Raw genomic sequence first — 18,717 nt, 5'->3', positions numbered from 1 at the left:
ATCAACAAGCAAGGGGGAACACATTCTTATCCTCTATGCAGGCAAGCAATGATTTTGTGGGAGACTGCGCTCAGCTTGCAGCTAAATCTACAGGCAAGGTTTCTGCCAGGAGCACAGAACTCCTTAGCAGATGTGTTAAGCAGGCAAATCATGGATCCCCACGAATGGAAACTGGATCTTCATGTATTTCGACAATTGACAGTGTCCTGGGAACTCCAGACATAGATCTGTTCGCTTCTCCACTAAACCACCAGCTGCCAAAGTTTTGCACGAAAAGGTTTCATCACACAGCTTGGAAAGTGGATGCTCTTTCGTTCAGTTGGGAAAATCTTCATGTGTATGCCTTTCCACCTCTGCCTCTCCTCCCAAAGGTACTCCTAAAGGTCAGACAAGACAAGCCAAGGATGATTTTGATAGCTCCAGATTGGCCTCGCAACACTGGTACCCATTACTGAGGAATCTGGTAAGGAAGCCTCCATGGCCTTTACCTTTAATTCCACACCTTTTGTCTCAGAGGGACGGTCATCTTCTCAATGTCAAGCTTCACTCTCTTCATCTAACAGCCTGGCATATTCTGTTTTGAACCACAGCAGGTCTCAACTTCCTCAACAAGTTTTGAATGTGATTATGGAAGCCAGAAGACCTAGTACGTAAAGTGTATGCAGAAAAATGGAAGAGATTTTTATTTTGGAGTGCAGCAAAGGATTTGGATGTTTCTGAGCCTAATTTGAGTGTGGCTCTTCAATATCTTACTGAGTTATTGGACAAAGGTTTGTCTTTCTCTTCCATTAAGATTCATGCTGCAGCAATTTCAGCTCACTATGATTGTGACCCACCATTGTTTTCTCATCCTTTGTTCAAGCAATTTCTTAGAGGGGCAAAGAATATAAGACCCCACGTAGAGCTCCTACTCCTGCTTGGGACCTCAATTTTGTGTTGGAGAAACTTACTCTACAACCTTTTGAGCCTCGGCTACTGCTGAATTGAAATACTTGTCATGGAAGACTGCTTTTTGTTGGCCATTACTTCTGCAAGAAGGGTTTCTGAATTGCAGGCCCTTATGGCGGTTGAGCCTTTTTGATTTTTCATAAGGATAGGGTATCATTACGTACTAATCCTTCATTTATGCCTAAGGTGGTTTCTAGTGTGGCTTTAAACCAAACTATTCATTTGCCTACTTTTATGCAGATCCCCAAAATAAGGGGAAAAGATTTTGCACACTTTAGATGTACACAGGCAGTTGCGTTATTATTTAAGCAGGACTAGGGATTTTAGGCAGTCTCAGCAGTTGTTTGTTTCTTTTGCTTTGAGTTCCCAGGGCAAGCCTGTGTCAAAACAAACTATATCTAAGTGGATTGGGTTTTGCATTGCATTCTGTTATTCCCATCATGGCAAGGAGATTCCAGCTGGGATTAGGCCTCATTCCACGAGGGCTACTGCCACTTCAACAGCATTTCTAAGGGGTGGCAACTAAGGATATTTTGGAGGCAGCTACTTGGAGTTCAGTGCATACTTTCTCCAAGCATTACCACCTTCCTCTCTATTCTAAATCCAGGGCTGGTTTTGCCACTGCTGTGTTGCAGGGCATTTTGGCAGCTCCTGCTTCATTATAGTTTAGCCATCCTCCCTTACCTCTGCTTTGGGATTCTACCCAAGTGTTAGGACTGCAGCAATGTGAGATGAAGAACATAGTACAGTTTTGTACCTACCATAAATGTAGATGTTCGAAGATCCACATTGCTGCAGTCCAATTTACCCTCCCTCCTTCCCCTCTGTGTTTAGGGGTGGTTGTGTGGGTGGGGTTCTATTTTTGAAAATTTGTATATATTGTATATATATTAGGTACAGGAGTGTTTGGTGTTTTTTGGTTTTGGCCTTATCTTTTTAGGGTCTTCTGACATCTGGGGCAAGAAAAGACTGAGGATATGACGTCGGTCATGCGCATTTGTACCCTGACGTCCTGATGTCAGTCAAATGCGCCTTGACCGACGTCAGCCTTATACTTTGGTATTCGGGCCGACTGGGACAGCGGACTACCCAAGTGTTAGGACTGCAGCAATGTGGATCTTCGAACATCTACATTTATGGTAGGTACAAAACTGTACTTTTCTCTCCTCCGTATCCTTGCCCAGGCCGTCCAGTCTCCTCTGTAGGAAGGAGAGTCTGCACACTGGTTCTTCTGTGCCTTTTGGCTTGATGGCGTCCAGAATCTTCACAACACTGTTGCATACCTTGGTGTCAGCTGTAGTCACCCCTAGTTCATGGGATTTCTCCTGTTGTGTGGCCCTTGTTGCATGATTTGAAAAAATTGACTACATGCTGGCCCTTCTGCATCAGACCACATAACCAATCCTGATGAAAGATGCTTCTGAGGGAGCCTAGGAGCTGGATCCTTCCATAATTGGACTGTGGTTCCCTGTGAAGACTGGCCTTCATATGGACCAGCTGGAGCTGCAGAATGCTGCCTGCTCTGATTTGACAAGCCAGTTCATATGGTGTTCATATAAGACTGCACATGCGTGTGGCAGCTCTGCAGAAAAGCAGTGTGCGTCTAGCCGTGAGCCATAGATGGGGAGGGGTCATTGTTAGGAAAGAAGTGGTTTTACTGACAAGACTCCTTGGGATTCACTTCCATTTCTGCCTTGGAATGGAGGATTTGGGAATATTTTCTGGGCCACAGTCCCAGAGGAGTAGGGCATTCCTGAGACTTTTCTTTTCAGCACTTTGGAGAATGCAGCTTTCCTTCTGTTTTGCTTAGGTTGGCAGGATAACTGGACAATTGTGATGAATGCTTTACCTTCATGGAACGATGGTGTAAGTTGATGCTGCAGTTGTAACTTCAGGGATTCTGCTGCACAGAGTCCTGCATCTGGACAGAGTTCAGAACTTGTCCCTCTCCCTTCATGCTGAACTTGTATCTTATGGCACTTGTATGCTGCAGTATAAAGTAAGGCTGTCTGCTATCTTCAGTTCAGGTAATTTCATTCTTTCCACTTGGTGTAGTACAGTTTGCTGTAGTCCATCAAGCGAGCCCAAGAGTGGAAGAACTTCAATAAATATTTACTGGGGGTACCTTGGTAACCATTTGGAATGTCAAGACCTGCTAAAGTTCCAAAACGCACAGACAAGTGGCCAAAAAATAACTTGCATATACTAAGTCGGGCAGTTTCTTGGAATATTCCCTTTTCTCTGAGGGTATGGCTGTCTGAGTTGTACCTGTTTTTTGTGTGTCTAAAGCTAAAAAATGACACTGACCATTGAATGTAGTTTAGCACTTTCATCCTTTTAATCATAATAGGACTTCAGAACTAAATTAAAAATAATCCCACACTTTACTGAAATCCTAAACATATTAGAACTACATAAACCAAGAACAATTTGTAAGGAAAGGGGGGTGTGATCAAGTATACCATCGGAGTGCACATTAAATTTGCGGGGGGGTGGAGGTGTGTATGTGGGGGGATTAACTTCAGCCTCTTAATGAATGGACAGTTTGTGGTAAGCTGGATGCTGCTGTTTGGAAAGGGGTCTAAGGGTTGGGGGGTCATTTTGACAGTGTAGTACAACTTTTTGTGGAATATGTAAGGGGGTGTTACTTGCTTGACAGTTGCTCAATGTATATGAGGAACATTTAGTTTGGACATGTGCTGAAGTAGCCCCCATTGGCAAAAGTGAAATCCTAAAATGTCCACTTATGTCCTGTCATTTCTGGTTTCTTGATTATGTAACTGGCAAGCACTGCCCTAATTAAGTTGATAGGTGACTAACTGCATTTTGCTTACAGTAAGTCAGTCTTAAGGAAAAGATGTGTTTATAAGGAAATGCACTGTTTGTATGTAGAAAATTAGGAACAGTACCATGTTACAAATTGTATTTTTTTTGTAGATATGTACTGAGTAGTAGTGATTTTATTCACCCTGTTACTCAGAAAAAAATATCAGTTTGTGTTTTGCCAAATGTAGCACCACTGATGTGGTTTATCAAGCCCTTTGTATAACCTGTCCATTGGTAAATCTAATGGGAAACTGAAGGAATGTATTTCAGAGCTTCTCTCTGATATACAGAGGGGTGCTGTTACAAATTCTGCAGCTAAACTTGTTCATGAAAATGGTGTGAGGCATGAGTAAGTTTAAAGTGATTCAGAAGATGACCTGAGTAATAGAGGAGGGGATGTTGAGATTGAGGTAGCTGAATATAAATGGATAGAAACTTCAGGCTGATTAACCCTCAGGATTGAACACACTGGCAAGTATTAAACTTGGCCTTAAACTAAGGCATATGATATAAAAGTTATTTATATATATTTTTTAAATGTTTTGTATAATATTTAATGTATTTGAATGTTAAAATGTTAGATCTATTGTTTTAGGTATATGTTTTTATTTTGTTTTTAGGTGCATATACCTTTAAATTACTAGCTTAATGATTGACTTGTTTGTAAGTGCATATACCTTTTAACTTAGCTTAATGATTGACTTGTTCATGTTCATAGGTTGGTACTAGGCTGGTACTAGGCTATCGGCCCTAGGGCCTATGCAAGCCTAGCCATAACAATTCCCTGGATATTTCTTCCCAGAATATTTACTTTTCTGGACCCCTGTCTAACAGGGCGACTGACATGATCCCCGGGGTGAATTTCCCATCTCCCATCCAATCATCAAGGTTCCTTTTGAAGAGCACCAATGGAGGCGCTCTGCTTGACATGTATGGGCAGTCTATTCCAGAGTATGGGGAGTCTGTGGGTCAGGAACCTATCCCTCCAGCATGTTTTGTTCATTGTGATGACAAGGTTTAGATCCCTGGAGCGTGTGGCTCTGAGGGATTAGGATTTCTTTAAGTGGAGCATGTCCAACAGCTCAGGGTTTGACATGGCCTTGTATGTTAAGCAGAGATCGCCTCTGAGTAGACGATATGCCACAGAATATAGCTGGAGTTTTTAGACTGTCAGCATATGGCATCTGCTTTAGGCCTGTGATTCTTTTAGTGAGGTATTTCTGTGGCCTTTCCAGCTGTTGCAGGTGTCTTGTGAGGTACATACCAAACTGGGCATTATACTCTATAATGGGTCTAATGAGGGATGAGTACAGTGGGACAATGACCTCCTTTTTTCTGGATGAAAAGCCCTTGGTGATGAGGTGTGCCACATAGAAGGATTTCCTGACTGTTGTGGCTATGTGGTTATCGAAAGTGAGACCACTGTCCACCTGTGTCCCTATGTCTCTCATCACACTTTTGATGTTTAGTGTCCTGCCACCTATGTGGTAATTCATGGGTACATGTTTTTTTTCCAAAGGGGATAACTATACATTTCTTGGCATTAAGCTTGAGCCCATGGCTCTGGCACCAGGCATCTGTTTCTGTAAGGCCCTTTTGTAGCATATCCACATCATTTGGGGATTCAGTAATGGCTCCCAGTTTGCAGTCATCTGCAAACATGGTTAGCCAGAGTCCCTTAGTGTTGGCATGTACTTCAGAGAAGTAGATGCCAAACAAGAGTGGTCCCAGGACTGAACCCTGAAGTACTCCACTTGTCTGGAGCTGGATTTGGAGTCTGCTACTTTTACAGTCTGTGTTCTGTCAGTAGGCCAGTTCGCAACCTATCGAGTGACGTAGGGATTTATGCCCAGCTTAGTAAGTTTATCTATGATTCCAGAGTGAGTGATGGTGTCGAAGGCCTTGGCGAGGTCCAGATAGGCTGTGTGGACCATCTTACCCTCGTCCACAGCTCTGGAGACAAGTTGAAGAAGTCAATCAGATTCAGGAGGCAAGATTGGCCTTTCACAAATCCAAACTGGGTGGGGTCCAGTGTTTGAAGGTTGCCAGTGTCTTTCTTTGTAAGTTCCATGCCCTTGCAGATCAGGCTTGTCGGACTGATGGGACAGTAGTTCCCCGGATCCAAGGTGGATCCTCCCTTGTGGAGCGGGATAACTGTAGCTGTGCGCCACTCAGTGGGCACAAAGCCTGAGGTGAGGCTATGATTAAACATGACACTTGGGTGAGGTGCCAATTCATTTTGTAGTTCATGTAGTGTACAGCCTGGGATGTCATCTGGTCCCATGGATGCTGTATTCTTAGCTTTGGAGAGTGTGGTTTCTACCTGTATGGCCGTGATTATCAGAATTTGGCAATCTTTTAGTATTGAGATGGGCCCTTTAGGGGGTGAGGGGGGGTGAAGTTGGCACTAAATAGATCTGCCAGGATATTGACAATATCCTTGGGATCAGTATATTTATTGCCATTCTGTTGTAGCTCAGAGCAGATCTAAGCATTGCCATTTAGATTCTTGACATAACTATAGAATGCCTTGTGGTTGTCTTTGGAATCCTTGGCAATTTTATTTTCGTAACTAGCTTTTGAGGATTTTATGAGGGATCTCCACTTCTTACTGAGGCTGGTGAGGGAGTTTTTTACATCCAGGGATTTTCCTCTTTTCTGCAACAGTTTCTTCCTTCTGTTGTATAGTTTGTTTATAGCAAGGGACCACCAGATTGGCTTCTTTTTTTGGAGAAGAGCATCTTGGTTCTATTTGGGATGGCACAATTTATGCACGAGTGGATGTGCTCATACAGTGCCTTAGTGTAGGATTCTGCAGTCGAACTTCCAGATCCCATCTGTGTGGGTGTTCTGAAGTTTGTCACGTCTGACTTCAGTGGCTTGAAGTTTGCTTTGGAGAAGTTTAAGGAGGTTTCCTTACTGGGGGGTGGGATGTGGATGTCAGAGGTGATTTGCTTATGGTCAGACCTGACCAATGAGGGGGTGACCACTGGTGTGGAGCATCTATCTCCCATGTTGGTAATGACCAGGTCTAAGATATTGGAGCCCCTGGTGGGACAATGGATTAGTTGATCCAGGGCATTGAAATTTATGAATTCCAAGAACCGTTGGGAAAAGGAGTTTGTACCAGAGTAGTTTTCCCAATTAATGACAGGGTAGTTGAAATCACCCAGTATTAGGGTGTTTGTTTGTATCTTAATATTTTCCAGTATGTTTAGAAAGGTGAAGTGAGAATCTTGGTATGTGATTATAAAAGGATGGCTGTGTGTGAGTTGGTTTGATACACTGATGAAGGGTTATCCCGAAAGCTGTGTTTTTTTAAGACTAATAAATTTTTGGCGCGTGAGATCTAGCATGCGTTCTTATGATGCATTGTTATTTAATTGGGGCCTAAGTTTTATCTGCTATTGCAGTTAGTTGTCTAAACTCTTTCTTTCTAGCCTTAATGACTGGGGAGAGGTGGATTTTTTTTTTCAGCTTTAGTGTGCTAAACTGATACATTATCTCTCTTGTTTTCAGAAATCCATCGCTGAAGCAGCAGCTGTTCTCGTATGCTATCTTGGGATTTGCTCTGTCTGAAGCTATGGGTCTATTCTGTTTGATGGTTGCATTCTTAATCTTGTTTGCAATGTAGAATGTTTGGTATACATTACAAATACATATGTAAATTCTGCGAATATTACTGTAACTCCCCAAGCTGGTATGTGTTGTCCTAATAATGTGCATTTCCAGGGTCTTCAAAATTGTTCCAATAAAAAGAAAATTGATTATACAAAGTGGTGAAATTGTCATTCATTTCTGTCCTGCTTGTGTAGCTAGTGAAAATAACCTGCTTAGTTGGTAAGTATGTAATCCTGCATCCCTTGAGTCTGTAAAATGGTCAGATGTTCATCGTGTTACCCTGCTGCACTTTGGCGTCAGTTGCTGTCGCTTCTTCCTTGACGTCAGTGCGCCAGGGGTATATAAGAGGCATCTGATGCCATTTTCTTCAGTCTTTCTTGCCATGCAGCGCCCGAAGCAGAAGCAGTTCGCAAGTGCCGGTCAGCCGACACCTGAGATTTTCGATTTGAATTTCAGTCCGAAGTCTTCAATAAAGCTAAGTACCCCGTTGGGGAACATTTTCTTGCCTCAGTCCGATGTCAGAAAAAGTTAACAGTTACATTTCTTGTGGGAAGCAAATACCTCATAAGGGCTTCCATTCCAATTGTATTCCTTGCCTAGGCCCAGACCACGACGTCACAGGTTGTCGGTTTTGCGCTAGGTTTAATAAACGCACTATCAAACGCCGTTTTGACTTCGCACGGCATTACTAAGGTAGGAAATTTAATTATAACATGCCGTTGGAGCAGCCGACTACCGCAATTCATAAAAAACGCAAGGATAAGGACAGGCAGCCTAGGAATAAGACAGACCCCGAGGCCTCAGCTGGGCCTGTCGCCGGTTCTCCGGTTTTCAGTGAGGCGCCTACGCAGCCCCTGACTACCGCAGAGCTGGAACCCCAGACAGCTGCCGACTCCCACACGGACTCTACTAGGCCGACGCAGCCATCTACCGACACCGGAGCAGAATTAGACACCGGTGCAGAGGAAACACCTTCGCTTGCAGAAGGTGTCTTCAGACTGACTACACTCACCGTTAAATCTTATGCTACGCTTAAAACTCTTTAAAGCCTAAGAAGTGTTCATCAGTCTACAGGTCAAGGCCCCATGCCTAGAAACAGATGCTTAAGATGGCTGAAGATTTAATTACCCTTATCAGGGGTTCCCATCCCCCTCCTGATGAGACCAATACAAGAGGAGGATTATGCATCCTCTGACCAGGTTTCTCTCTCCTCAGATTCTTCTGAGGAACAGGATTACACTTTTCCACCTTATGAGGATTCTGATGCTGAAGACTCTATTCCCTCAGCATCTCCCCCTGAAGACTACTCCTTTGGGGAAACATTACATACCTTGAGGGAACATTTCCACTGGGAAGGCCAGGATTACTCTGATGCTAAGAAAAGGCTCCGAGAGTTCCTTTTATTACCCCAGCACAGACCTCTTGCTATCCCTCCTGTTTTAGATATTGTGGATGATGTCTACTTGGAGTCTAGTTTAAATCAAGACTCTCTACCTCCTGCTCCAGCCAAACCAGACAGATACTACAGAGTACCTGACTCTCACAAATTCCTGTATAAAAGCCCTATAGCTGACCCAGAAACCATTTCCCAGGGTCCTAAGGGAGCAAAAGCTTCTATGGCTAAAAATCCTGTGCCCTCTGAAAGAGATTCCAGAGCCCTAGATAGATGGGGAAAGGTAATATACACCTCTGCAACTCTGGCTATGAGAGCATTAAATTGCCAGTTTCACATGTTGAAATATCAACAGTTCCTGATGTCTCAATTAAAACAAAAAATGAGCACACATTCAGAACAGCCTGAATTCAAGGAAATGCAGGATCTGTTGCATGCAGTTGAACAGGTGGGCAAGCATACTTTGCAATGCGGTTTTGATTCATTGGAATCTTCCTGTAGAGCAGCTGTTACTGGCTCTGTCATTCGTAGACATGCTTGGTTAAAAGAGCAAACCCTCCCTGACCATGTTAAAGCAAAATTATTAGATGCACCTTTACAACAAGATGTGTTATTTGGTGTCAAAGCAGAAGAGAATTTAAAGAAAATGGAGGATAAGGCGAAATCTATGCACACTGTCAAGAATTTCTTGCAGGTACAACCCCCTTGCTTCAGCAGAAATTGGCCAACAAAAAATTGGTCCTTTCCAGCTTCAGACAGATCACAGAGGGGCAAATAGAGGCGCCCAAGGGGCAGAGGTCAGTCACAGGGCCCTTACAAACCTCGCCAATGGGGTTCTGCTACCCAGAAAGGAGAAGACAGGCCAAGCTAGCAGAAGGCAGACACAATGACTCTATCCTCAAACTACCAAGCAAATCTCTCCTGGCAACACCCTTGGGAGGAAAACTAGCATTTTTTGCAGACAACTGGCACATAATCACAAAAGACAAATGGGTTCTAAACATTGTCTCTCAAGGTTACAGATTCCACTTTCATACCTTACCAAGGATCAAAGGAATGCCAAACCTGCCACCAAATCAATGGGCAGAGGCACAAAAACAAATTGCAGCTCTCATGAACATGAGAGCCATTCAACAGGTACCGTCACAGGAGCAAGGACAAGGATTTTACTCAAGACTCTTCTAGTTCCAAGAAAGGACAAAGCATGGAGACCCATTCTGGATCTTTCAATTCTGAACACCTATCTGCAAGTGCCAAAATTCAAGATGCTAACACTACAGCAGCTTCTTCCCATGCTGGGCAAGAATGCTTGGCTAGTAACTTTGGTCCTCAAGGAGGCATACCTGCATGTCCCTATCAGACAAAATTGCAGAAGATACCTCCGCTTCATTGCAGGTTCAACGCATTATCAATTCTCTGCACTGCCCTTTGGCTTATCTACTGCGCCCAGGGTCTTCATAGAATGCCTGGCACCAGTAATTGCATACAGCAGACAAAGAGGAATTCAAATATACCCATACCTGGACGACTGTCTTATTCAAGCAGAAAGCAAGGACATTCTTTTACAGCATCTGGCATTTGTCAAACACCTAAGATGTCCTTCAAGGATGCATCTGCAGTCATAACATATGGGTTGTTCTGCCTCAGGCAGCCCTTCGGTCGGCTGGATTCCAAAGTCTGGGTCTGGCCTCTGCTGATGTCTCCCTTCACCCGACGTCATAGCTCCTGGGGTATAAAGGCATCAGCCGACGCCATTTTCCTCAGTCTTTCTTGCCGCGCAGTGCCCGAAGCAGAAGCTGTTCGCAAGTGCCGGTCGGTCAGATCCAGAGATTTCTACTACCGAAGACTTTAAAAAAGCGAAGTACCCCGTTGGGGACTCTTTCTTGCCTCAGCCGATGTCAGACACAGTAAATAATTGTTTAACTTGTGGGAAACAAATACCTCATAAGGATTTCCACTCTTACTGCCTTCCTTGCTTAGGCCCAGACCACGACGTATCAGCTTGTTTAGCCTGTGCTTCCTTCAACCGACGGACACTCAGACGTCAGTCGGAGTTTGCAGAAGAGTTTTTTGGCTCCACTTTTGCATATAAAATGCCGTCGGAGACTCAGACTACACATTTAGCTAAAAAACGCAAGGAAAAGGACCGACACTCGCGGCCCGCGGTTTCGGCTGAAACCACGGTTAGGCCTACCGCAAGTCTCTGTTTCGGCTGAAACCGAGACCTCGGTTCTCCCTTCGGCCGAAAGCATGCCGCCGATAACCGAGGCCACACAGGCCATGGCTGAATCGGCTACAGAAATTACTGCTGAAGAAACAGGCACCCAAGATTTGTCTGACACTATTCCGTTGGACATCTCTACTCCTGCACGTGGGGCAGTTAGACCCCCTGCTTCTATGTCTATCAAGGCCTTTTCCAGGGCTAAAGCAGCCAAACTTTCCAAGGCCTTACCTACAAAAGCTCCCTCTCACAGGCCTACCTCAAGTTCCCAGATTCTCAGCCTTGCCGAGGACCTTATTTCTCTGATCAGGGGATCCCAACCTCACCCAGACAGGGCCTCTTAACCCCCTCCTGATAAGAGGCCTAGGACTGAACCCCCTGAACCTCTCTCCTCGGACTATTCCTCAGATGGTTCAGATTTATCCGACCATCAGGAAGGCCCATACTCACCTTATGAGGATTCTGATGCAGAAGACTCCATTCCTTCTGCTTCACCTCCAGAAGAATTTTCATTTGGGGAAACCCTACACTCAATGAGGGAACACTTCCAATGGCAGGGTCAGGATTTTTCTGATTCTAGGAAAAGGCTAAGGACTTTTTTACACTTACCACAGCATAGGCCTTTAGCCATACCCCCTGTGCTATCAGTTGTTGATGATGCATATAATGATGCCAGTACTGCCCCTGATTCTCTTCCTCCGGCCCCTGCCAAACCTGACAGATACTACAGGGTCTTGGACTCTCACTACCACTTGTATAAGGCTCATGCTGCAGACCCAGAAACCATTTCTCAGGGCCCTAAAGGTGTTGCAGCTGCCTCTGCCAAAAACCCACTTCCCTCTGAAAGAGAATCTAGAGCATTAGAGAGATGGGGTAAAAAGGTTTATACATCTGCTACTCTTTCTGCCAGGGCTTTAAACTGTCAATTTCACATGATACAGTACCATGAATTTTTGTTAGACCAGCTGAATAAAAAGCTGGCCTCTCCTGACCCTATAGACTGTAAGTCCCTTCAGGATTTGGTACATAACTCTCAGCAGGTCAGTAATCACTTCTTAAAATGTGGCTATGATGCACTGGAGGCTTCTTTTAGATCAGCTATGACTGGAGCAGTGATTCGAAGGCATGCCTGGTTAAAAGAACAATCCTTACCAGACCATGTTAAGTCTAAACTCCTAGATGCTCCTATGGAGAAACAAAGTTTGTTTGGCTCCCCTGCACAGGAGGTTCTAAAGAAAGTGGAAGAAAAAGCAAAATCTGTCCAAACAGTCAAGGATTTTTGCAGGTCCAACCTCCGAGGTTTAGCAGAAATTGGCCTTCAAAGAATTGGTCCTTTCCAGACACCTCCAGAGCACAGAGAGGCAGAAATAGACGCCCAAGAGGCAGAAGTCAATCAAGGGGTGCCTACAGGGGTCGTCAGTGGCAACCTGCCAACCAGAGAAGTGCCGCCACAGCTGCGACTACAACCACTTCCACAGGGCAGACACAATGACTTGGCTCTGATTCCGCCTACCAGGGAACAACTGGAAGCACCCTTGGGCGGAAAGCTAGCTTTATTTTCAAGAAAACTGGCATTGCATTACAGGAGACAAATGGACTTTACAAACAATAGATAAGGGCTACAGGTTTCACTTCCACACTCTACCAAAAAAGAGAGGAATGCCAAACCTTCCACCAAGCCAAAAATCAGAGGCTCTAAAACAAATCATCAGCTTACTAAGGATGAGAGCAATAGAAAAGGTACCATCTATGGAACAAGGCCAAGGATTTTACTCAAGACTATTCCTTGTACCAAGAAAAGAAAATCAGTGGAGGCCTATTCTCGACTTGTCCGCACTGAACACGTATCTCATTGTTCCAAAATTCAAAATGCTGACCCTACAGCAACTTCTTCCCATGTTGGGCAAGGAGTCTTGGCTGGTGACTCTATCTCAAGGAGGCATACCTGCACGTCTCTATACGACCAGATTGCAGAAGACACCTCAGATTTCTTGCAGGATCAGAGCATTGTCAATTCTCAGCATTGCCCTTTGGCTTATCTACTGCGCCCAGAGTATTCACGAAATGCCTGGCATCAGTAATTGCTCATTGCAGGCTTCAGGGAATTCAAATTTACCCATACCTGGACGACAGCCTAATACAAGCGGACAACAAGACAAAATTAATAAAGGATTTGGCCAATGTCATACAACTGCTGCAAGCCTTTGGATACACAGTCAACATTCAAAAGTCAAGACTAGTTCCATCCCAAAGGATAACATTTTTGGGTGCGGAACTGGATACAATAACTCAGCTTTTCTCACAGAGGAAAAACAAAAGCAACTACCAGTCTGTTTCATAGCATTAACAACACAAACTCAGCTTACTGCAAGAAAAGTCCTGCAGGCCCTGGGTTACATGGCATCCTGCATAATATTGATCCCACATGCCAGGCTGCATATGAGAAAGTTACAATGGTACCTAAGGAATGTATGGTCTCAACACAAACAGTCTAGAAGCCCAGATACCAATCATTCCATGTCTGAAAAAAGAATTCCTGTGGTGGGCTCAGGCCTGTCAGATAAACAGAGGATTGCCTTTCCACAAACCACATCCAAGGCAGACAATCACCACGGACGCCTCAGACCTAGGCTGGGGGGCACACATGGAAGACAAGTGTATCCAAGGCCTATGGTCCCAAGACCAGCTGAATCTACACCTAAATCTAAAGGAGATGCTGGCAGTGAAACATGCAATCGAGGCATTCAGACCATTCCTCCAACAAGGACACCTGCTGATAAGGACGGACAATACCACAGTCATGTGGTACATCAACAAACAGGGGGGTACACACTCATACCCTTTATGCCGGATGGCAGTGGACCTGTGGAACTTGGCCCTGAATCTCAACATCCAACTGCAGGCCAGATTTGTACCAGGAAAAGAGAATTCACTAGCAGACAGCTTAAGCAGAACTACCACGGATGCTCACGAATGGATGCTGCATCCAGATATCTTCAAAACCATAACAAAGAAATGGGGAATGCCAGAGATAGACCTGTTCGCCTCCCCACACAACCACCAACTGAAGAAATTCTGCTCAAGAGTATACCACCCACTTGCCTGGAGGGTGGACTCCCTTTCTTTCAGCTGGAAGGCCCTGACAGTATATGCCTTTCCACCTCTTCCTTTGATGTACAAAGTTCTACTGAAGATCAGAGAGGAACAGCCAAAGGTAATTCTGATAGCTCCAGACTGGCCAAGGCAACATTGGTACCCGCTACTGAGAAGCATGTCTCGGACGCACTCATGGCCTCTACCTCTATGTCCCTTACTTACGCAGAACAACTACAAGACCCTGCATCCAAACTTGAAAACGCTGCAGCTAACTGCTTGGAAAATTGCATAAAACAAAACCAACCTGATTTATCTCAGAGGGTTAAGGACATTATCCTGGAGGCTCACAGACCCTCCACAAGGAAAACGTATTCAGCCAAATGGAAAAGATTCCTCATTTGGAGTGCAGAAAAGGGAGTAAATATCACACTGGCAAACCTAGCACACATCCTGGAATACTTAGCAGAACTGTTCCACAATGGCCTGTTCTACTCCTCCATTAAGATTCATGCATCAGCAATTTCAGCAGAGTACAACATGGATCCTCCTGTCTTCTCTCATCCTCTCCTCAGGCAATTCTTGATAGGAATCAAAAACGTAAAGCCTCCTAGGAAACCACCTCTGCCTGCATGGGATCTCAACTTTGTGCTAGAAAAATTAACACTCCCCCCTTTTGAACCAGCAGCAACAGCAGACTTACAGTTCTTATCTTGGAAAACTGGCTTCCTGCTAGCAATCACTTCAGCAAGAAGGGTATCTGAGTTGCAGGCATTAATGGCAGTGCAGCCTTTCCTTATCTTCCATCAGGATAGTGTCTCTGAGAACCAATCCTACTTTTATGCCAAAGGTGGTCTCCAGGGTATCCTTGAACCAAGCTATACATTTACCTACATTCTTCCCCAACCCACAGAACAGGGGGGGGAAACTACTACACACCTTGGATGTACACAGACAACTACGCTACGCTACTATCTGGACAGAACTAAGGCCAGCAGAAAAAACTGACCAGCTTCTGGTAGCATATGCAACAGGAGTGCAAGGAAAAGCAATTTCAAAACAGACAATCTCAAAATGGATAGGAAATTGCATTAGATTCTGCTACTCATTTCATGGAAAGACAACTCCTGAAAATATCAGGCCTCACTCCACAAGAGCTACAGCCACCACTACAGCTTTCCTACGAGGAGTGGCTACCAAAGACATTTTAGAAGCTGCTACTTGGAGCTCCGTGCATACATTTGCCAAGCATTATAATCTTCCTTTATACTCCAGATCCCGAGCAGGTTTTGCAACTGCTGTTTTACAAGGGATCTTAACTACACCATCATTATCTTAGTGCTTCCTCCCCCAGTTTGGCTATGGTATTCTACCCATATGTTATGACTGCAGATGCATCCTTGAAGGACATAGTACAGTTTTGTACCTACCATAAATGTAGATGTCCGATAGGTATGCATCTGCAGTCAGGATTACCCACCCTCCTTCCCCTCTGTGGTATTCCTAGGGTACTTACCCTCTTTTAGCTAGCTGGGGGAATCTATTATGGTGTATTTGTTTGTATGTATATTTTTGCTTTCTACTGTTCGGAATTTTCTACATTTATCCAAATTTAGCCTTCCTAGAGGGCACCTGGCATCTGGGGCAAGAAACACTGAGGAAAATGGCGTTGGCTGATGCCTTTATACCCCAGGAGCTATGACGTCGGGTGAAGTGCGACATCAGCCGAGGCCAGACCCAGACTTTGGAATCAGGACAACCCATATGTTATGACTGCAGATGCATACCTATCGGACATCTACATTTATGGTAGGTACAAAACTGTACTTTGCCTAGGGTACACAGTAAACGAAAAGAAATCAAAACTAGTGCCCTCACAAAACATAATATTCCTGGGTGCCAGCTTGAATACAACTGCCCAGATGGCTTATCTCATGCCAGACAAACAACAACAGCTGTTTCAATATTTCAAAATAATGGCAACAAAGACCCAACTCCCTGCAAGAAAAAATCGCAGGCCTTGGGATTCATGGCATCTTGCATACTACCAATACCATTCGCAAAACTGCATATGAGGAAATTACAATGGTACCTGAAAAGTGTATGGACTCAGCACAGCCACAGCTTGGAAACAATGATTCCACTCATTCCCTGCCTTCAACAGGAGTTTCTATGGTGGGCACAGGCATGTCACCTCAACAAGGGTCAGCCTTTCACCTTACCCACAGCCAGGCAAACTATGGCAACGGATGCATCGGACTATGCCTGGGGAGCACACATGGCAGGACAGTGCATTCAGGGCAAATGGACTACAGATCACAGATACCTGCATATCAATCAAAAAGAAATGCTAGCAGTGCAGAATGCCCCAACAGCTTTCAAGGACCTTCTACACCCAGGACAACTACTAAGGACAAACCACACCACAGTTATGTGGTACATAAACAAGCAAGGGGGCACACATTCCTACCCTCCAAGCAATGACCTTGTGGAACTCTGCACTGTCTTACCAGGTTCAGTTACAAGCACAATTCCTGCCAGGAAAGAAAAACACATTGGCAGACGACCTAAGCAGAAACATCATGGATCCACATGAATGGAAACTAGATCCACAAGTATTTGCAATGATGGCTCAAAAATGGGGACGCCCAGACATAGATCTGTTTGCAAGCCCCCACAACCACCAACTTCAAAAATTTTGCACAAGGACCTTCCATCCACTAGCTTGGAAAGTGGACGCCCTCTCATTCAGTTGGAAAACATTACCAGTGTATGCCTTCCCTCCACTGCCTCTTCTAGCAAAGGTAATGCTGAAAGTCAGATTAGAGAGGCCGCAAATGATTCTCGTTGCACCAGAATGGCCACGCCAACATTGGTATCCAATTTTAAGGAACATGGCCCAGGGCCCACAATGGATTTTGCCACAAATTCCTCGCCTGCACACCCAGCGAGACAATCTGATTCTACACAGCCAGCTGAAGACTTTAAACCTGGCTGCATAGCAAATTACCTAAACAACCAGCCAACCCCTTTATACAAAGCTGTTATGGATGTCATTCTGGAGGCCAGGAGGCCCAGCACCAGAAAAACCTATTCAGACAAATGGAAAAGATTTTGCGCCTGGAATCAGGATAAAGACCTAAATCCCCTGGAGCCGAACATTCCTCAGATTTTACAATATTTAACTGAGATGTTACACAAAAGGACTTTCCTTTTCATCTATTAAGATCCACGCCTCAGCAATTTCAGCACGGTTCCCCCTTTATTTTTACATCCACTCCTAAGACAGTACCTCAGAGGGGCTAAGAACTTAAGACCGCCAAGGAGAGCTCCAACACCTACTTGGGATCTCAACTTTGTCCTGGAAAAGCTTACACTGCCGCCCTTTGAGCCAGCTTTTTCAACTGATTTAAAATTTCTTTCATGGAAAACTGCCCTACTACTAGCAATAACCTCAGCTAGAAGAGTCTCAGAGCTACAGGCACTAATGGCAGTGGAATCTTTCCTCATTTTTCATCAAGACAGTTTCTCCATGAACTAATCCTTCTTTTATGCCAAAGATGGTATCCAGTGTGGCCCTAAACCAAACCATTCACTTGCCCACCTTCTTCCCAAATCCCCAGAACACAGGAGAAAGACTCCTGCACTCTTTGGACATTCACAGGCAATTACGTTACTACTTGGATAAAACTAAGGCTTTCAGAAAAACTGACCAGCTCTTTGTAGCCTATGCTACAGGATCACAAGGAAAAGCTATCTCAAAACAGACCATTTCTAAATGGATAGGACATTGCATACGTTTCTGCTACACAGATCATGGGAAACCAGTACCTGCTATCATTAGGTCCCACTCCACCAGGGCTACAGCTACATCAGCAGCCTTTCTCAGGGGAGTGCCAACCAAGGATATTCTGGAAGCTGCTACTTGGAGTTCAGTGCACACCTTCACCAAACACGATCACTTACCTCTTTACTCTAAGACTAGAGCTGGTTTTGCCATTGCAGTTTTGCAGGACCTACTAGCTTCTCCTAACCCTGTTTGACTCCACCTCCCCTCCTTAGCTTTGGGATTCAACTCGTGTGATGACTGCAGCAGGGTAACACGAACATAGTACAGTTTTGTACCTACCATAAATGTAGATATTATGTTCACCCTGCTGCAGTCCAGGTTACCCTCCCTCCATCCTCTCTGAACTTATCTCTACCACTTTATCCTTTTCTACCTCTGTGGTGTATTTGCTTGTACCTAGGAGTTTTGTTTTATTTGTATATAGCCATATGTGTATGTGTGTGTGTGTGTGTGTGTGTGTGTGTGTGATATATATGCAAGATAACCCAAGTGTGATGACTGCAGCAGGGAGAACACTCATCTACATTTATGGTAGGTACAAAACTGTACTTTATGCTGCATACACTTAGTTTCATTCACAACATTATCACCAACACAAACACCCTCCACCACCGTGGGGGCACCGTAGTTTCTATTTGAACTGATTCTCGCTTGTGTTTGAGCTAATGAAGAATGCATTTCAGTGCTTCCAGGTTGGGAGGTGCTCACTTACAGCACAGAAATTTTTAAATTGAATAGCTAAAGCAGCATTTTCCTTTACATGTC

At 44.5% G+C, this 18,717-nt stretch overlaps 1 protein-coding gene and 1 long non-coding RNA gene across 4 annotated transcripts in view; one reads left to right on the top strand and one right to left on the bottom strand.

Moving 5' to 3' along the window:
• The window catches only part of ATP5MC3 (ATP synthase membrane subunit c locus 3), a 115,247-nt gene extending 107,701 nt beyond the window's left edge, over window positions 1-7,546 (top strand). For both annotated transcript variants that reach the window (XM_044075571.1, XM_044075572.1), the window contains exon 5: window positions 7,294-7,546. In XM_044075571.1, coding sequence (XP_043931506.1) covers window positions 7,294-7,408 — 115 coding nt within the window. In that variant the 3' untranslated portion in view covers window positions 7,409-7,546. The remainder of the gene's footprint in view (window positions 1-7,293) is intronic.
• The window catches only part of LOC122805433, an 852,280-nt gene that overhangs the window by 547,816 nt on the left and 285,747 nt on the right, over window positions 1-18,717 (bottom strand). The gene's annotated exons all lie outside the window — the stretch shown is intronic.

Source organism: Protopterus annectens, chromosome 6.part1 (genome assembly GCF_019279795.1).
Source record: "Protopterus annectens isolate FY-2018-M chromosome 6.part1, PAN1.0, whole genome shotgun sequence".
Classification (NCBI taxonomy): Eukaryota; Metazoa; Chordata; order Ceratodontiformes; family Protopteridae; genus Protopterus; species Protopterus annectens.
The sequence above is the reverse complement of the archived record's forward strand: the minus strand, read 5'-3'. Positions and strand labels throughout refer to the sequence as shown.